At 42.5% G+C, this 20,672-nt stretch overlaps 1 protein-coding gene across 1 annotated transcript; it reads left to right on the plus strand.

The window, feature by feature from the left end:
* Positions 1-668: 668 nt before the first annotated feature.
* On the plus strand, positions 669-17,589 carry Slc10a2 (solute carrier family 10 member 2). Its single transcript, XM_048341106.1, has 6 exons — positions 669-1,087; positions 7,295-7,413; positions 12,206-12,294; positions 13,616-13,791; positions 15,104-15,261; positions 17,002-17,589. The coding sequence occupies exons 1-6, from the start codon at positions 711-713 to the stop codon at positions 17,127-17,129; spliced, it is 1,047 nt and encodes a 348-aa protein (XP_048197063.1). The 5' UTR covers positions 669-710; the 3' UTR covers positions 17,130-17,589.
* Positions 17,590-20,672: the final 3,083 nt, after the last annotated feature.

Here is a 20,672-nt window from a genome sequence, read left to right on the forward strand (position 1 = left end):
CTCGCCAGAAATCACTGTGCCCTCCGGAATGTCACCCTCGGCATGTGTGCAGGAAGGCGCTGGAACGCTCTCGAATTTCCACGCGTGTGCTTTCTCACTGCTATGGTCCTCAACCCGAGGACCTAGGGCCTTGCTGAGGTGGGGGAATTAGTGGGGTGCAAAGCTGGGGCTCTGAGTTCCAGCTCTGGCTGGCACCTGATTTGCAAGACAACCTGGCATGGAGCACCGGGCTCTGAAGAGCGCCCAGCCTTCCCCACCCCAAGGGAGACGCGGGAACACTGTCGTTCCTACACCTCAGTACAATCTGAATTCGGGCCTGTTTGGAATGGGCCGCTTGCACTAAAAATTGGTCAACAAGCCTTGCCGGCATTAAACATTAACACAGCCATTCGCATATGTCATGGTTCATTATCATGCCAATCAATCATTAATTATAACTTTCTGTCTGGGCCAAGAATTCCTTTTATGATTCACTATTTGTGCTATGTTGTAAGGTTCCCTCTCGAAACTGACATACTAGCATTTATAGTGTTTTATTGCTTCCCCAAGGTGGCTTTGGAGAGAGACACCGCTGCGTGCGTGGAGAAAGGGTTTAAAAGTTTGACTTGGTGGCAGCAGCATCACTTGCGTGGCAGCCATTGGGAGGAAGAGGAGCCCCGTCCCGTCCCGCGTGGAGCAGCAAGGGGTGAGCTCCAGCGGCAGGCCCAGCCATGGAGAAGGACACGGGGTGTCCGGCCCACACCACGGTGTGTGAAGAGGCGTCCTGCGTGGTGTTCGAGAGAGACTCCAACGCCGTGCTCAGCGCGGTGCTCAGCGCGGTGCTCACCGTCCTCCTGGCGATGGTCATGTTCTCCATGGGCTGCAACGTGGAAATCGGCAAGTTCCTGGGCCACATCAAGCGGCCCTGGGGCATCTGCGTGGGCTTCCTCTGCCAGTTTGGAATCATGCCCCTGATGGGTTTCATCCTGTCCGTCGCCTTCCAAATCATCCCCATCCAGGCCGTGGTGGTGCTGATTATGGGCTGCTGCCCGGGAGGAACGGCCTCCAACGTCCTGGCCTACTGGGTGGACGGCGACATGGACCTCAGGTAAGGCGCGTGGGGCTTGGGCGAGGGTTTCCACGCGCGTGTGTTTCCTCCTCCCTGCCAGCCAAGGCTCCATGAGGGGACCCGACCCCCAAAGAATCCGCACCCACGCGCCTTCGCCTTAGAACCCGGGGGTTCTACTTTGTGTTGGGACTGGGAAGTCTCCTCACTGAACAAGGTTGTGGCCTTGCTATCACTGGGGAAAGCCTCAAAGTTGTTGTTGTTGTTGTTGTTGATATATATATATATGTATGTATATATATATATATATATTTATAAGCCAAAAGCTGTAACTGAGCCTGCTTGTCCAGTTGGTGTCAGTGCACACACACACACACACACACACACACACACAAGTTCTTCACAAAACCAAGGAAGGCTGGGGCAATCATGAAATCAAACTGCTCTTCCCACGTGAGAGCCCACACGAAAGCAATGGGCTGCTCCCTCACACGCTTTCTTGGTGTAAAACCTAAGGAAGCGGCCATGGGTTTGCTTTAGTTCCACTAGCCAAAAGGATGGCGGGAGCTACAGTAGGACTCTTGTAAATCATCCTTACCCTACTATAAACTAAACAGAAAGGACTTTCTCTGCTTCACACGGAGGAATCTAAATTGTACTGCTTGCCCGATTCACCCCCTTGCTGGCCTGAACTAGTTCTTCTTGTTTCTAGTAGAAATAAGAACTACTGGGACTACACTGAGAATGTTATTGCTGACAATTGAATAGGCAAATGTCTTTTTCCTTGCCTCCACTTCCCCGTTTCCCGTGGAAGGTCCACATCCTGCAAAGCGTTAGAGGTCAGTGCAAGGTGCGCTCATTAACTACTGGACTGTAAGCAATCAGCAGTGTGAATCCCCAGGTCGCACCTGCTGGGGAGAATTCCAAGTGTAGACCGGTGCCACTGCATTGATGGAGGGCATGGTGAGAGATTAGCAACCTGCCGCCTCCTCTCAACGAGTGCTCAACTGATGCTGGTCTTCACAGGAGCTGAAGAAGCCTTGCTAACAGTATACCTCTCTCCATTTCGTGCCGGGAAATGCAGTAAGACTCCTCGCAGTTGCCCTGTGAAAGAATCCGGGAAGGCGAGTGTTTGTCAAGCTTAGTTCACCTGTGAACCTCAATATAGCAAGAAGTGTTTTTAGGCTTCATCCTGGACACACAAGGGTGACGATTATAAAAGCTCTCAATCCCTAAGCTGAGAGAAACTGAAGCTTTGACTTCCACCAAATAGTTCTCAAGTATTTGCAACTTTCCAACAACAGAGTCCCATCTTTTCACACAGTACTACTGTGCCTTTGTTTAAGGCCACACATGAACTTCCTCCCTTAAATGGAAAGGCGTAAGTGATACGGTGTCAGCCAGCTGTGGAAATGGTCACTCGTGTGGGCTGAAGCTGACACCTAATCAAAAAGCTCCACGTTACACCCATCTGTTTAAAAAAAGAAATCCTGTTTCTCTTCAAGAGCTGAGGATGTTTTCCTGCATACCTCGTATAATGATCCCTATAATTTGTATTTTAGAAAACAGAATACAAAACATTGTAGAAAACTCTGATGGATCATTCAGATGAACCCTTCCTCAAGTCAGCATGTGCCCTAGAGTGGGATACACAGCCCTGAAAATGTCGATGTTAATTATTAGACAAATGGTCTTTCTTTGTCTTTCAAAGCAAGTACGTAAGAAGATGACATGTTGCATTGCATAGGATAGAAAAATATCCCACTATTTCTTTAAAGCAAATTAAGAAAGCTCTTACGTATCATCTGTTGATAGTAGTCTTCCAAGCTGTTGTTGCTGTTGTTGTTATTGAGTGAGTACTGAAGAATCTAATCTCATGATGACTAACTTAAATGCAACCTTTTTTTCAAGTTTTCTTTATCATTTTTAATTGATTTCTTTATTTATTGTCAAAGTGATGTACAGAGAGGTTACCATTTCATCCATTAGGCATTGGATACATTTCTTGTATTGTTTGTTACCTCCGCCCTCATTCCCCTCCCCCCTCCCCCTCAGATGCAACCTTATCCACCATTTATATTTCCAATTCTGGGCTCTAGAATTTTACCTTCTCCACTGCCACTTGAACTCTAGCATTAGCAGTAAAGATGTGATGGTGTAAACAACAGACATACCCACTATGAGCTAATGTCACATGGCCCTGGCAGAATGGCTTCTTTCTTGGACGTGGTTCCTCGGAGATGAAGCCAAACATTAGCCTTTCTCCATCCACTCTCCCTCCTGAGATGGAAACCACTGCATTCCGTGATCGTTAATACTTAAGAATAAATCCCTAAGTAAAGAAATCACAATTCTCCGTTTGCTTACTGAAGTACAGCAAACGATATTTTCGCCCCTTCTCAGATGTGTCCATCCTGAGAAGCTGTCATTTGTGAATCTAGGCAGAGCATAGATATATTTCCTATGTTGTAGCGAGGCAGTGGGAATCCTGTGCACAACGCGTGTCAAGAAAAAGCGAAGGTGAGCTTTCAGGTGAATTCGAGTAGCCAAGGTGTATTTGTGAGGAAACCCAGAAACTTCCCGCCTTCTTCCTGCCACCATTTCTCCAGAGGCTGGTGGCTATCTGCTCTCCACCTGTAAGACAGCCTCTGCCAGGCCATGCAAGGGTTTCCTTCCTTCCCTTCCCCGACTCTTCATCCATAAGTCCAGTCTGTGTTCTTTCCTAAGTTTCTCCAACTTCTTCACTCTAATCTATTTTCTATACTTGCTGTTGTCTAGATTCTTTGTTATCACTTTACCTGTCACACACTTGAGCTAAATATTGCCATATTTTTTATTTCTCAGTTTACTACTCTCTTACGTTTTTGATGTTAAAGATCTCTAGTCCTCTGGCTTATCACAAAGTCAAACAATTCTCCCAATTTTATCCATACCAACTTCCATCCTTTCTCTTTTTTGATAGACCTACATCATCACCATTTGATTCTTTGCTTTATCTTCCCTCAAGCTTACTAAGCTTTTGGTCTCTTCTGTAGCATTTATTTCTATTTTATTAGCGTATATTTATCTTACACAATTATATGCCATGTACTTTGCTAAGGATCCTAAGTGCTTTGGTATATTGAGTCCCCTGAAAAACCCTCATATCAGTACTATTATTTTATGCACTGAGCAAATGATAAAAATTAACATTCATAACCTGGACCAAGGTCATTAATTCGATGTGTGTTAGTGTTAGATTTGGAATCCAGGGTTACCCTCTGGCTTCCATACAAATTCTTTTTTCTCTATTATTTCTATCACCTACCAGGTCTTTAAAGTCTAGTATCACCTATGTAGACTTCTTTTGATCATGAAACTGAGGTTTTACTTCTTCTGTAATTGCTTTGCAACCCTTATCACTGATTTCACTGAATTCTTCAGTACTCACTGAATTCTCATTTACTATTTACATTGCCCCAGAACACATATGCATACACACACATGCACACGCATACACACACATACACACACATTCTACTTCACAGTTAACAGCATTAAAGCCAAACTATTTCCTATTTTCTTATGCATTAATATTTCTCTCATTCCAATCTACATTCTTGGTTGAATTTCTGTATTTGACTTCTATGCCCTTCGTGGAACTTAAAATTCTTTCATGTAAAATATTTTTTTCTTTTGCAAATTTATTCCCTTATGTCTTCCATTAAAATTCACCACCTGTGAATTGTTGCAATATCATTTGCAGTGTCTTGCCTTTGTTCTTGTTATAATTCCATATCATCAATTCAGCAGCATATTCTATTGACACTCTAACAGATTATCAAGATTTCCCATGAAGCCAGGGGCAGGAGTTCACACCTATAATCCTAGCTACCCAGGAGGCAGAGACTGAGAGAATCAAAATTCAAAGCCGGTTTGGTAAAAAAAAAAAAAAAAAAAAAAAGTTCAAGAGACTGGTACAGCATGTCATCCTAGCTCTTTAAGCAGCTCAAATAGGAGGATCAAGGTCTAGGCCTGTCCAAAAATATAGATGAGACAGTATTTTAAAAAGGATCAATGGGAAAGGCTAGGGATATGTCTCATGTTCAAGTGGCAAGCACCTGCCCAGCAAAGGCATACTCCTCAACTCAACCATTGGGACTACCAAAATACAGTTGTTTGGAGCAGGTCATGGGGCTTGAACTCAGGGCCTAAGCACTGTCCTTGAGTGTTTCTGCTCAAGGCTAGTTCTCTACCACTTGAGCCACTGCTCCACTTTTGGCTTTTGGGTTTGTTTGTTTGTTTTGGTGGTTGTTTGGAGATAAGAGTCTCATGGGTTTTCCTGCCTAGGCTGGCTTCAAACCACCATTCTCACATCTCAGTCTCCTGAGTAGGTAGTATTACCAGCATGAGCCACCAGCACCCAGCTCCAAAGTGAGAAATGGAGACACAAAAGGTGAGCAGTTGCAGCAGGAGTGCTCACTAGACACTATATTGAAAATGAATTATGCAACTTGTGGGTGGGGATGGGAGGGAAAAACTGGGGAAGAGCGAAGGAAAGGATGACATGGTCCAAAAAGAAATTACCTGACTCATAAAATGTACATTACCCTCTGTACATACCTTTGTAATAAAAATAACTGAATTAAATTAGAGTAAAAATATACTTGATTGTCCACTAAATCTAAACCAGTTCTTCTCCAACTCTTATTTTCACCTTATTCTTGGTCTTTAAGAAATGGCTCTCAAAACCATGACACTTCCTAAGTTGTCATCACAAGAATTCAAAATTGGTGATTTCCTCAGAAAATTTAAAAGAAAAGCAGGTGGTGAAAGTTTCATTCCAAATATTGCTCTAGTAGCTTAAAACGAAAGTGTCTGAGCCTCCTCTTCTTCACTACATCCCAAATAAGGAATCTATTTCCCTGCACATACCCCTGGTTCTAGGAAACGTATGAATGCACAGCAAAAACAGCTATCTATCGTGAAGACAACTTCAAACCCATCCTACTGTGCTTTTTAATAAAAAGAAAAGCAAGAGAAGAGTGGAAGAGGAGAGGAAGGAAGAAGGAAGCATTTACAAGTTCCAGCACTTGTTACAAATAGGACACGGCACCATTTATAACAAATGAGCTTATTTTTCTGGCATAGGCTCTGCCTTTGCATCCTATTTTCTAACCAAATGAAGGGAATCTATGATCACAAAGACTAAACTTCCCCAAAAGCCTTCAAGTGCATCTCTAGCAACAGCTGTTGCTGTAATGTTTTAGCTTCACTGATACTAATACTTTTATCTGAATCATTTAGGCACATTATAAAAGAATTCATTATTAATATGTATTATATATAATTAAAAAGTTAAACCCACTGATAGCTTTTGCTTTTACTTTTGATTTGGCCAAACTGCAAATATATAATTATATAGTATACATATAATATTATATAATATATATCATATGATACTTTGGAGTAAAATTTTTTTTCTCAAATTTTTATTATCAAACTGATGTACAGAGAGGTTACAGTATCATACGTTGGGCTTGGAGTAAAATTTTTATCTACTTTGCTTCACATAGAGTTGATTGTTTTTAATTTTGTTTATTCATTTTTTTGTTTCTGTTGCTGGGTTGTTGGGGTTGGTTTTTTTTTTGGGGGGGGGGGGCGTGCTATTGGAGACATAAGTGAGCATTTCTCCCTGTCCCTCTGGCTTCAAGTCATGTCTGCTGTTCCTTTGTCTTTGATTATTTCCAAGGCAGAGTCTTGGTGTGTGCCAGGACTGGTCTAGGCTATGAGGCTCCTACTTCTGCTTCCCCCAGATCACTTACCCAAGCTCAGTGGCATCTGCAACCATTGTCTGTGCTTCCCTTGTAGCTGAGACAGCAGTTGTGCAGCTCATGTATCTGTCTTTGCTAGGGTGACCTCAGGCCATGATTCCAAAACCAGTGTCTACCTCCAGTGGGGCTAGATTTACAGACTGGAGTCACTGTGCCCAGCTAGAGTTGTTTTTCCTTTGTGGGGAGCGTGTAGTATAAATATTTAGCCTTTTCCTCCAAGTAAATGTAAAATATCCTTAAGAAAAAAAAAAACTATTTGTGACCACCACAGTGCTATAGCTGACCAGGAAAGGAAGGAGGGAATGAAAGAGGGAAGGAAGGAAGAAAAGAGGGAAGGGAGGCAGAGAAGGAAGGAGGGAGGGAGGGGTGACGGGAGGAAGAGGGGAGAAAGGAAATGAAAACAGGCAGACACATCAACCTGCTGATTCCCTTGCAGCGTCAGCATGACCACGTTCTCCACGCTGCTTGCCCTGGGAATGATGCCCCTGTGCCTCTATATCTACACCAAAATGTGGGTTGACACCGGGTCCATCATAATCCCCTACGATAGCATAGGTAAGTGGATGGGCCGAGGGGCTGCTGACTGGCAGCCACAGACTCTCCAGTGTATTCCTGCATCGAACAGTGCACCAGCTGCACACTCTGGGAATTCTTTCTGTCCAGCCCTGGGGGCCCTTTTTCTGGATGCCAGTGTCGTTGTAAAGCCACCTTGGTATTTGCCTGACTATTGGCAGAAAGTGAATTGTAAATTTTGATCCTACAAGAGAATCTGATTTTCCTCCATGCAAATCAGAGATGGAGAGAAGACAAGGTGATGTTTCCTATCTCCACGGTATGTCCTGGGGAAGCTGAGAGTGCGGGTCCCAGCCTCCACCCTGCCCTTAACCCAAAGATAACTAACTCACGATCGTGGGAATCTGAACCCTCAAAGAAACACTGAAATAAATAAAAGTCACGCAGTGCTTTCAAAGCAGAGCACCCGTGAGCCATCACTACAGGCACCACGGAAATCTACCAGATGACACAAATCTGTTGTTCATCTTCAACAGGTAGCCCCATCTCGGTACAGAAGTTAACTTAATGGCACGGTCTGTGGTCATACCCTAGAAGTCACTATGACTCTGTCTTCTATTTATTTCAACTGTTAAATGGCAACCCCACCCACCCACCTCCTGAAGGAGCTTCTTTTCTGTTTCTGAGGAAAGGATGCTTGTGGGAGATGAGGAGGCTAGTATGGCGCAACTATGTGGTCAAAGGGAAGACAGGAGGGTCTCTGCCTCAACGAAGGCAAGATTTCCCACTGTAGTACCGTGACAAGGATGAAATGGGGGGGGGGGCAGTGCATAGGAACTGACCACCAAGGAAGTACCACCTCGTGGTAAAGAGTCAGGGGTTCATTTCAGCTGCCTTTGAAAAAGTGTCTTTCTAATGCTCCATTACAGGGAGCATACAACCAAGGTCAACCAAGGTCACTCAATGACTCCTTGAGATATCTGTAAAAGGGATTACTCTTGAAATGGAAAACCGGACTAACATTGTCTTTCGTTTCTAAGAAAGATTGTTTCTGTGATGGAATCTCCTTCAAATGTAGACAACTGTTCTAACAGGGGGATCTGCATCGTAGTATCTACGGATAGTCTCTTCTCTGCCCACTGTTTCTACCATAAACATTTTTTTAAAAATAGTCCTGGCTCAGCACAGGTGGTTCACACCTGTGATTCTAACTTCTCAGGAAGCTGAGATCTGAGGATGGTAGTTCAAAGCCAGCCCTGGCAGGAAGGTCTATGAGACTCTTATCTCCAAATAAGCACCAAAAAGCTGGAAGTAAAGCTATGGCTCAAGTGGTAGAGTGCTAGCCTTGAGTACAAAGTGCAAGGAAAGGACCCAGGGCCTGAAGCCCGATGACTGGCAAAAAAGAAGTGTGAATTGTCAAACTCTGTTGCATGAGGATTTTCTCTGTATGAGGCTTCATACTGAACCTTCAGAAACTCTGCCATTTCCATTCTACCTCCTGCAATCAGCTGTTCAGGTGTGAGCTTGCTCTCACTCCCCCCCCCCCACCTCCCTATGCTCCAAGCTGTTTATTGCTCTGGCTGTTTCCTTGGTAGATGGCTTCCTTAAAGTCACAGAATGACGTCTGAACATCAAATCGTATAGTCCTCTCATTGAACTGGGACTGACTGGGGAATTTTTATTGCATAATGCTCATTGGATAGGAAAAGCACTTAAGCCTTAAAATATTCTCTTTTTCATATTCATCCCCTTCTGGGAAATGTCCCCAGGAGAATACTGAGTAATTCTAACTATAAGGTGGATGATTTATAGCATAACCTTTAATGTGAATAAATGTTGAAAGGAGGAAAGAAGAGAAGTGGCCTACTACCTGGGTGCAAGAAAAGTTCGCTGCAAAAGAAGAGCGAAAAATAAATGAAAAGGGAAGGAAAGGAGAGAGAAGGAGAGGGGAGAGGAAAAGAGAGAGGATGAGAGGAGGGAAGGGGGAAATAACAGAATGGGAGGGAAGGGAATAAAAAGATAAAAGGAAAAGGAAAAAGGAAGGGAAGAGAAGAAAAGGGAAGGAAAGGACTTGAATCACACAGATAATAACTATGGGCTCACCATCACGCTTGCCTGAAATATTCTCCACCCTGACTTTTTTAATTGGTTTTCCCAGTCCTGTAATGTGGAAGACAAATGTGCTGTCTAGTCTCGCGGGACTTCATGGTCGCTATGTACACGAGGCAGTTGGTCCCTCTGGGGAGGTGGGACTGAGGGCCTGCTCCCCCTCCCCCACTGCCCTGCTGCTACGTGAGCAGGCACTGGGCATGCGATGGCTTCCACTCAGAGCTCAGGGTGGCCCCACGACACAGGACGGACGGCTGAGCCCCTCCTACAGTGCCAACTTGCCAGGAAGGGGTTCAATCACAGCTGAAGTCACTAAAAGCCAACACCGTGGTAAGGTTTGTACCCTGGGTGTCCCAGACAGCTTTCCTGAATCACCACTGAATTCTCACCCAGCACCAGACCACCATCAGCCTCTGCTTTACACACGGGGAAGTGAGCACCGGCGGGCTGATGGGCAGTTTCCAGGTGGTGGGCAAAGTTCATCTCCAGCCTGTCTGACCTCCAATTTCCCCACCTGAAGATGCTCACTAGGCTTCTCTTTTTCTCCTCTTTCTTTTCCACCTTTCATTCCTTCTGCTCATGCCTTGTCAACTGGACTGAAAGCCGTATTCTGGTTTCTGATAATACAACTGCAAGAAGATCAATCCTTTTTGAACCATGTAGGAAGACGATTTATACAACTAGCTCAGCCCTGTGAAGAATAAGTCAAACGAACAGCTGCTGAGAAACCAAAGTAGCAGGCAGGGGCCGCATCTGCCAGTGGTAAAGAACGGGCAAGACTGGCCTTCCCATCAACTTCAAGTCCCTCGGGCCCAAGCCAGGCCAGAGAGGCAAAGCGCCTACTTTGACCCCAGGTTGCCCAGCCAGAAGTGATGAACACATTCAATATGTTGAAAATAGCATTACAAATGCATAACCACGCTTCCTCTTCAACTCAAACTGCTGCAATGCGAACAAGTTGTAGCCAGAACATTTTAACGTAAACCTACGAACTTCACTTCAGGAGTATTCCAGAGATACAAAAAAGAAAGTCTCTTCCCTAAGCAGGAAGAAAGGAAACCCAAGTGTATTGGGGGAGGAGGGGGATCTTGCCTTCCTGATAATGCTCTCTTCTTTATCCCTACTGCACCATTTTTTTCCTGAGAAAGAAGTGCTTGCCTACCCAATCCTTCCTTCTGCCCTCCCTCCCTCCCTTCCTTCCTTCTGTCCTTCGTTTCTTCCCCCTTTTCTCTTTTCCAGCTCTTGGCTCCTCTAGTCACTACTTAATCCTGCTGAGTAATATCTGAGCAAAAGTGATTGTTGACATTTATCAGGAAGGGTAGACTACTATAAAGAAAGTATGGTTTCAGTATTGTCACATTCACTAACAGTCAATATTTATTTATACTTTTGGAATGCAGAGTCTGTGCTACAGTCCTTGGTCAGTCCATCCCAAAAGTCTCAGAGCAGAGCTCTAGCTAACCAAGAAAGCCAACTGAGTGTGAGGTCCTGAGTTCAAGCCTTGGTATTACTAAGAAAAAATAAAAAGTTGTTTGTAAAAGGAGCCCTTGAAATTTAGATGATTTTGGTGTTCTGTTGTATAAAAACAGCTATTGGACAAATGTGTATTAAATAACATGGAGAAACAAGCCCATGTGTCACAGCAATGGCAATACATTTAATGTGGTGAGGTTGAAATATGAGCCTTTTATCGGGCTGGGAGAGCATGTTGCAGCAAGGAATGATAATCACAGGAGAAGTGGCCAAATTCATTCTGTCACGGAAAACTTGAGGCCTGATTTTTCAACCTCAGGTTTCACATCTTTGTCACAGACGTGAAGAACTGAAGTCAGTTTTAACAAGTGCTCCTCAGGCTTCAGAAGGCCTGCAGATCTTAAACAATTTTCAATATATTCTTTCATTTAAAAAAATGCTTCAATATTTCTTTTATGCCTACTATCATGGAGTAACTGGCAGATGTAAAATACCATCTATGGAAACTACCAGAATACCTTTATAAAGAAGAGCAGCCACACATATATATTACACACATGCATATGTGTGTATACATATATATGTGCATATGTATATATATATACATATATATATATATCCATGCATACACAAGCACACAAAAATGTGGGCATATTTTTCCTAGAATATAAAAGGATCTATTAAAATCATTGTGTGAGGCTAGACCTGGGCAACAGGAAAAACCTCTCTGATAAAAATACCAAAAACTAAAAGGGCTGCCTAGCATGCATGGGGCTCTGATCTAAAAAACCCCAGTCCTGTCAAATTAATTAGTAATGTAATTTGATTTAAAACTGATAGACTAAAGAAGCCAAGATGCTGACGAATTGAAATGAGTATATTGGAAATAAAGGCACACAAAAACCTCACCGCAGGATTTAGTGAAAGGGTTTTACGCTATCAGTTCTCTTCCTGCAGTATTAAAGTGTTTCATGGGATGGGAAGGGGAAGAAGGAAGGGCAGGAGAGAGAGAAGGCAAGAGGAAAGAGGGAGAAGGGGAAGAGGAAGAACAGGATGAGGCGAAAAGGAGGAGGAGATGGAGAAGGAAGAGAAGTAGGAGAAGAAGAGAAGAAGGAGGAGGAAGAGGAGGAGAAGGATGTGTGTATATAATTCTTCATTCTGTTTCATGTGTTCAAGAGACATAAAAATTTCACCTGAACCTTCTCAGGCCATTCACATTTGATTTTTCTCTTTTCATGTTGACCATCTTCAGGTACTTCTCTGGTGGCTCTTGTTATTCCTGTTTCCATTGGAATGTTTGTTAATCACAAATGGCCCCAAAAGGCGAAGATCATACTTAAAGTAAGTATCTCATGCCGTAAGAAGCATGGAAGATGCTACCAGTAACAAGATCTGAAATGACATAGTCATTCGATTCACCGCATTGTCTCATTTTCATTATGTATCTACCTTCTTTGGGGCCTACAGTTACCAGTCATACAGTCCTCTATCCTTCAGTGACCTTTCTGGCTCCACCACTGGGCTTTGGAGACACCAATTCAAGCATTGCCTCTTGGCTTTACTGAATAGTCAGAGCATTGCTGCTATTATCTCTGCTGTGTGAGTTTCGGTTACAAGATGTAAATGTATCTGGACAGCTAGAAAATAGAACCTATTTTTCTCATGCCTATAACTATATATATATATATACATACATAGTTTTATATATAATATATGTATATACATATATATTCCAATGCCTGGCAATTGATAGATGCTAAACATATAATAATCATTTGTTCCCCCTAAGGGACTATATTTTAACTTGGTATAACTTAACTCGGTGTATATTTAATCTGTATGGATACAGATACAAGTGTATAGATAGTCTACTACTCAGAGATTAGATAAAACTACTCAGTGGGCAGTTATAGATAATGAGGAGGAGGAAGAGGAGGAGGGAGAGAGAGAGAGAGAGAGAGAGAGAGAGAGAGAGAGAGAAGATGAAATGTTGGAATTTCTCAGAGCCCAGTGCTTCCTGAGCAAACCACCAATCACTTGGTCTATACTACCAGCACTTGTGCTTTTGTAGTTTGTTTTTCAGGTAAGGTTTGTGGTCTTGCCCAGGTCAGTCTCCAGCTACAATCTTCCTCTGCCTCCCAAGAACCCGAGACCACAGGAGTGCATTACCTGATTACTGATCTTTAAAATTTGTTTTTAAATACGTAAAGAAGAAAATGACATCGGTGGCTTGTAGACACATATGCCCTTTTAAATATTTTCAAAGCCGCATATCCATTTCCTTATTTTCTTAACAATCACAAAAAAGTGGCTAGAACAAAATTTTATCCCCAAATGAAGAAAAGATCATCTAGATAAGTTGATGATTCACCCAAGGAGACTGAACAGGAGGAACTGAATTGGAAGCCAAGTCTTCTAGGCTATTGTAGATTTTACTTCCTTTCTGACCAAATAATTAGCAAGATGGAACATCTTGGGAGACTGAACATGGATGTGACATTTTCTATTATTTTCTTAAATAGAGAAACGTGGCACAGACAGCAGTCTTCTCATGGCCAGGCTAGCAATACAGAGAGAAATCACTCCATTATCCCTTCCCACTTGGCTAGAGACTGGACTCACTGACTCAGGGCTGTTGTGTTCTTGTGTGCCTTCCTTCCAGATTGGGTCCATCGCAGGTGCCATCCTCATTGTTCTCATTGCTGTGGTTGGAGGCATATTGTACCAAAGTGCCTGGATCATCGAGCCTAGACTGTGGGTCATAGGAACAATCTTTCCTATCGCTGGGTACAGCCTGGGGTTTTTCCTGGCTAGGGTCGCTGGCCAGCCCTGGCACAGGTATGGTGCTTCGATTAACTAGACTGGAGATTTTCATTTGTAATCACAGGCACATTCATTTGCTACGGTTGCAATAACAAAGTACCACAAATTGAGTAGTTCAAAAACCAAAGATAAATTATCTGACAGTCTCGGGGGTGAGGGGGGTTACCAGTCAGGTAAATAAAGTTGTTCCAGGTTCGTTTTCTTTGAGAGCCATGAGGAAAGAAGCTACCATAGTAGACAGAGGTCTCCTGAGCTTATACAAGACCATTCTCCCTGTCTCATTTTTATCATCTACCCTCTGTATGTTTCTAAGCTGAGATTTCCCCTCCATATACGGGATTCAGGCAACCCTAACGACCTCCTACCTTACCTATGTCTGCAATGATGCTATTTCCACATAAGGCCTCATTCTGAGCTACTAGGGGTCAAGACTTGCACAAGAGAATTTGAGAGCGAGCCATATTCAACCTGTAATTACTGTAAATACAGATGACATGTTCAAATGTCACCAACTATGTCACTCTAAGTAGAATTGTTCCTTCCTAACTTACGGAAGTCTCAAGGAAGACACCACTGGCTGTTTTTTATCTTTTGTCCCCTCAGAGTCTTACAAACCACCCCTTCCTACCCAATGAGAGTCAGTTGGGCTTTCCCATCGCGAGGTTTTCATCTTCCCTACGCAGAGCAAGTTGAACAACAGTGCTGACTGGCACCTTGTGATCCATGTGGGTTCCTCTAGCCAGCATCACGGGGACCTCATCGACTGAACATGCTGAGCATGGAGGCCGCTTTAACACGGACCTGGAGGCATTTCCCCTCATACAACTCTATCTATACCAACAGGCAAGAGAAGACAAAGAGTAGAAATTAGTGCAGGTCTGAGGTTCGAGAAGGAGCAGCCTGGGACAGCAGGGAGCTGTGTTGGAATCAGGCAGATCCGCCACTCACCAGTGGTGGGGCCTTGGAGCAGATACTCACTCATCCTCTCTGTTTCTGTAGAGTGGGGACAACAGTTTCTGCCTTGCTAGTTGCTGATCAGGGTCTGATCAGACTACAGGACTGATACTAACACTGCATTTGGAGATTTTTTTTAGGACTCCCATTCTCTTCCCTGTGCAGAAGAGCACAGCTGAGAAAGGTTGTAAGAATCTTTTGCCATTTACAGAACACTAGCTATACACTGAAAAAGGCGCACTAAATGCATACCTTGAAAGCAAAGAGAAAATGCGTATGTAGACAGGATACTTGTTCTTAGTGCATCTGCCCTACAGGTGATGCAATAAGGAAAGAACCACTAAAACATGAATTGTCTTGACTTCCCCCTCAGGTGCCGCACGGTGGCTCTGGAAACAGGGATGCAGAATAGTCAGCTGTGTTCTACCATCGTGCAGCTCTCCTTCACCCCCGAGGAGCTCAACCTGGTGTTCACCTTCCCACTCATCTACAGCATCTTCCAGATCATCTTTGCCGCAATACTCCTAGGAAGTATGGAATTGCATTAACCAACTTTCATGATGATGTGCTTCTTGGAGAAAACGGTTTAACATTTTTTAATAAGGATAGTGAAGAAAGGAACAAACACAAAGAGAAAGAAGGAAGGGAGCAAGGGAGAGAGAGAGGGAGGGGGAGAAATAAATGCTAAGCTAAATCATTGGCATAAGTCGAGGGAATGCCAGCCTACAAAGTTTGTAGTTCGTATTGGGTTTTTTAAGTTAATCACTAACTCAATTAAATTCAATAATTGCCATTGAACATTGGTGACCCATAATCCTAATTATTTGAGAAGCTGGCATCAGGAGAATCATGAATCCGAATTAGCCCAGGCAGAAAGTTTTGCAAGTTTCCTCCTCATCCAGTAGCAGGGGGTAGTGATCAATCATGGCGGTCACCCTAGCTATGTGCGAGCCTGAGATTGGGAGGATCATAGTTCCAGACCAGAATGGGCAGAAAAGTCCATGAGACTCCATCTCAGTGGAAGAACATGTGATGGTACGCATGTATCATCTCAACTATCGTGGGAAGCAAAAGATAGGGTTGTGATCCAGAAGCCCCCTCGTCAGGATGTGAGACACTGTCTCAAAACGAACCAACACAGGAAATAGCTGGAGGGCGACTCCATAGCAGAGCACATGCCTAGGTGGTGTGAGGCCTCACGTGCTAACCCAGGGCCACAGAAAGTACTAACAATAACAACTTAGTAGTAGTGCTCAGTGGCTAGAAACTCAGGGATCATTCAAAGCAGATACAAATCTGGACTTAATGAAATCCATGTGCTTGTTTCTCTCAGCTGTCTTATAGTGATAGTAAAGGTTACTGAGCACATAATATTCTTCACAGCCCTACTGAGCACTTAATTTTATCTCACTGCATGTTCATAACGGCTCTAAGAATCAATAACGCCATCATTGCAGTTCTATATAAAAAAAGTATTAGAATTGGAAAGATCCAACAAATGATGCCACTGTGATTTTGGAACTGGATGAGAGGTAGAGAAAGAAAATGAGATGTTTTAAATAGCACTTTCCTACAGATAAAGCTTAATTGGAAAGTATGGCTTGAATCTACAACCAAATGGCCCTGTAAATGCAGGTACTAACTCCCTCACCTCTTACATACACAAATATATGTACACAGGCACACATATAAACTTCCAGCCATGCATATAAAGCATCCCTGGTAAGCTGACCTCACAGATAAGCTGAGAAATGGCTGCTACCAGAGGACTAAGCATTCCACAGACAAGAGGAAGGCTGGGCAGTCCTCACACAAAGCTCTTCTTCTATGAGAAAGAGTAAACGAAGACAGGAGAGACCACATATGTTACGTATTTTATTTTAGCTCCAGGCTCACTGCAAAGATCCATCAGACCAAATTCATAGACACTGTCCAACAGCATGGTGCAAATGACTGAAGAATGGTGCATTTGCTGAGAAGGCTAGGTATGGAAGGCATGCTTTCTTGTGCTCAGTACCACAGCCATGCAGTTGCAATGAGCCATTATCTGCCCATGTTCTGTGCTTGGTGTTTCTGAAGTACAGCCACCCTGCTTGCCATGAGCATTGTAGAACTAAGGACAGTGGTTGTTTTATCTCAATAGTCTAGAAGAGAATCTACAGAGACTACAGACTACAGAAAATGTAAAGTCGTACGCTGTAACCACAGTCCAAAGTAAGTTTGCACCACATCATCTGACATTTCCTTCACCTCCTATGTATTTTCTTCCAGTTTACATTGGATACAAGAAGTGTCGTGGGAAAAATACTGCAAAATTTTCAGAGAGAGAAGATAACGAAACAGAGTTGGAGTCAACATGTCACAAGATAAATGGAGGGTTCCAGCCAGATGAAAAGTAGACTCCAAGTGAACAAAAAAAAAATGCTAAAGAAAATTCTTAAACTATACAGTAGATCATTCTAGCTTTGGATGGGATAGTTAGTAGGGAAAAGTTAAAGTAAAATTTAAAATTTGAATTGAACCTGCATATTGGTTTTGGTACAAAGTGACTTACTAATTGAGAAAATACTGTGTCATATACACATATATTCTATACAAACACACCACACACACACACACACACACACACACACACACACACACACATTTACTGGTTATCTATGGGATGCTCTTTAGTACCACTCAAGTTCCTCAAGTAATATGGCATTTGCATTAACTTTCTCATATACTGGAAATCATCCCTAGTTGACTTGTAATACCTAACTCAATATAAGTGCTGTGTAAATAGTTTTTATACTTATTGCTTAATGACTAATGACAAGAAACAAAATTTGTAATATATTCAGTATTTTTTCAAGTATATGTGACCACAAATACATGATTCACATATGGAGGGCCAAATGTATATAGAGACTGTACATGTGGAGACACTGAAATAGTCTCAAAAAAATACATGTAGACTGAACCTACTACTAAAGGTTACACTTAGCCTCTGTCATACCTAGACTATATTCTAATACTTCATCTCATAAACCATAAACACTTTTTGTACATTCAAATAGATATAAATTTTTCTTGTAAATGAGCTTTTCCTCAGTATTTATGATTGTAAAAAGTAATTGAAATGAATTTACTCAGCTGACACTTAAACTGTTATTTTGAAAACTGTGCAGACTATTTATTTATTCAGCTTCATTTTATAATATATGCAAATACCTGACTTCCTATTTAAAAAATAAAAGCCTGCTCTTTTAATAGTCCAAAAGCAGAAATAAAAGTCAAATATTATAAATAGAGCTCAGTAATGAAATTCGAATGAAGTTTGTAACTTAATAGGGATATCATACACCTGTTGGTCTATATTCAATGTCCTCTTATACCCACTGTATCTTCCTTGTGAAAAAAATACAAATTCTTTCAAATGCTTTGAATTTGGAATTCAAAAGAATTACCTCTTCAATCCCTACAGCAGGACTTCCTAAAGGTTTAGCTAGGCGAAGCAGACTAAATCAGCTACTATGATGGCCATTCAGTTCATACACAGAAGGAATGCAAGTCAGGGCACCATGAGTAGGAGGAGGGATGAAGGAAATGCAAAGGAAGCAGAGAAACTAGAAGGAATATCATGCCTCCCCCGGACGAGTTCCCACAAAGTGGGTAACGGGAAATGCACATGTTGGATGAAGATCATTGGAGATAACGCAGAAATACATCAGAGAGCAAGCATAACCAAACCTTGGTTCCAATGTTTGGAGTCAATCTAATGGATAACAGGAAGTCGCTATAGGAAGAGTCAAGTCAGAGGGCGATGGGAAATGTGTAGGAAGCCATAGGTGAGAGACAGAACACATCCTGGGCACCCGCAGTAGGAAGGGCATTGAAAACCAGGTCCTTGCAGGCAGCCGTGCATGTAACCTGAGGAATAGGCAGAATCTGATAAGTGCCATCCGGTTTCATGGCTTCCAGGAGGAAATAACTGCTCAAGTTTAAGGCTCTCAGTTATGGGGTCTAATTTAATTTCCTCTTCTTCAGTTTGTATGAAAAGGCACAGATGTTCTTAACTTGATCCACAATTGTTCTGTTCCACGTTCCATTTGATGTGTCCGTAGTCTTGCGGAGTCCTTTTCAAACACTTTGGCTTCAAGGGACATTTTGCTTCTGGATGACAAGAGTTCAGGTCCTTGCAGTGCCCAGGAGGATTGTAGGAGCAGGAATTCAACTTGGCTCTTACAGCAGAGGGTTGGGGGCCTCTGCTTGTAAAACTGGAACAATTAGATCTTGCACACTTGAATCATGTCTCTATATTTTTCCATCATTAGATAAATATACTAAAATGGACTGGAATTGTTTTTAAGGGTAAGGGAGAGAGGGGTACAATTTTTCTTCTTAGGACACACTCAAGGGTGTGCCACCAAACATACACAATGCCTTTCGTTCTAGCTGTTGCTACATTCTGTACTTTCCTCCTGACATGGAAAACAGACAGGGGCACCAAACAAACCATGAATTAAAAATATTAATATCAAAATTTTAACACACCCAAAGTCAGAAGCCCAGATGCCCCCAGCTGGTGCACCAGGGTTTTCCTCTCCGTTGATTAAGATGTGCGGGTTAGACAGCACCCGGCTTTCTCACATGATGTGGTACCTTGTAAGTTGCATTCTTTCCCTTGATGTACTAGAGGGAAGAAAAAAATAGCTAAGCTCCCTAAAATGACAGCTTTCTCTTTTGAAATGAGTTTGAAAAGCCAATTAAAATGTGTATTTTATTGCCTCTGTGAGTATCATACTAAATGAATATTTTATTGTAAAGCGTGAATAAATGATAATAATTTTTGTAATGTCTAGTCTAGTTGAGTCTTTGTGTGTGCTGTCAAATGTCCTCACTGTTCAGCTCTAGAGCTCTAAATAAGGTGTGGAGTCTCTGAGATCTTAAACTGTTCTTTGGAAAGTGCATAAAAGAAGCTCTTAATTAAATATTCTAATAATTAGGTCTCCCACTGATACCAATTGAGGTTTTCCCCCAAGAAAATCATACAGCAGAAACATTAATCAAAGGCTTTTAAAAGTGGTATGTCAGTGATAGCTGATTTAAAATATTAACAGGAGTCCTTCATTTTCTCATAAAGCCACCACCCTCTATGAAATGATGAGACTGATAAGAGTGGCAAAGATAAATGTATGTATGCAGAGAAAGAGAATGAAACAGAGAATCATAGACAGCGAGAGATTTTGATTAGTAAGCACATACACTGAAATCATATCAATGACAACTGAATACCTTCCAGATATAACCTCCTCAAAGACTTCACCCCTTTCTCCATCGAGGAGACCTCTAGGACACACTCACTGTCTTCTAGAAGGCACCAGCTTACCTCCTTTGGAATATTACATAGTCTATTGCTGCTCAGCCCTGCACCCTTGCACTTACACAAGCTTAGAACAAGTCTTCATACTATGGTACAAGTGCCCACCCATGACTGTTCATGGAAGTGACCAGAGGATATGCAGGCATAAGGGAATCTGTTATTGTCTTCATTATTTATATATTTCTCCACAAAACTGCATGGCTCATGTGCCTATTGCTTGAGATGCATAGTTTCTTCTTTTCCCTCCTTCTTCTTGTCTAAATTCTCTCCCAGGGGGGTTAAAAGTGTTTTATTCTCTGAATATTTACTGTCCCTGTGATGCATTGGCCCAGCCAGTATAGAAAAACAATTTGAAATCTAGTTTGGCTAAAAAAAAAAAAAAAACTCCCTATCTTTCCCAATTGTACACCAATTTATTGAAGGACGCAGAAATGGGGTGGGGGGGTGTAATGGTGCAGTGGCTAAAAACTCTAACCCTAAGCTCCTCAGAATGCAAAGAATGGGTAGATTGTGATTAGAGGCCAGCTAAATGCTAAAGACCCTAACACAACATACATGCTAGTCATGGTGGCAT

The sequence above is a fragment of the Perognathus longimembris genome, chromosome 3 (genome assembly GCF_023159225.1).
Source record: "Perognathus longimembris pacificus isolate PPM17 chromosome 3, ASM2315922v1, whole genome shotgun sequence".
NCBI lineage: Eukaryota > Metazoa > Chordata > Mammalia > Rodentia > Heteromyidae > Perognathus > Perognathus longimembris.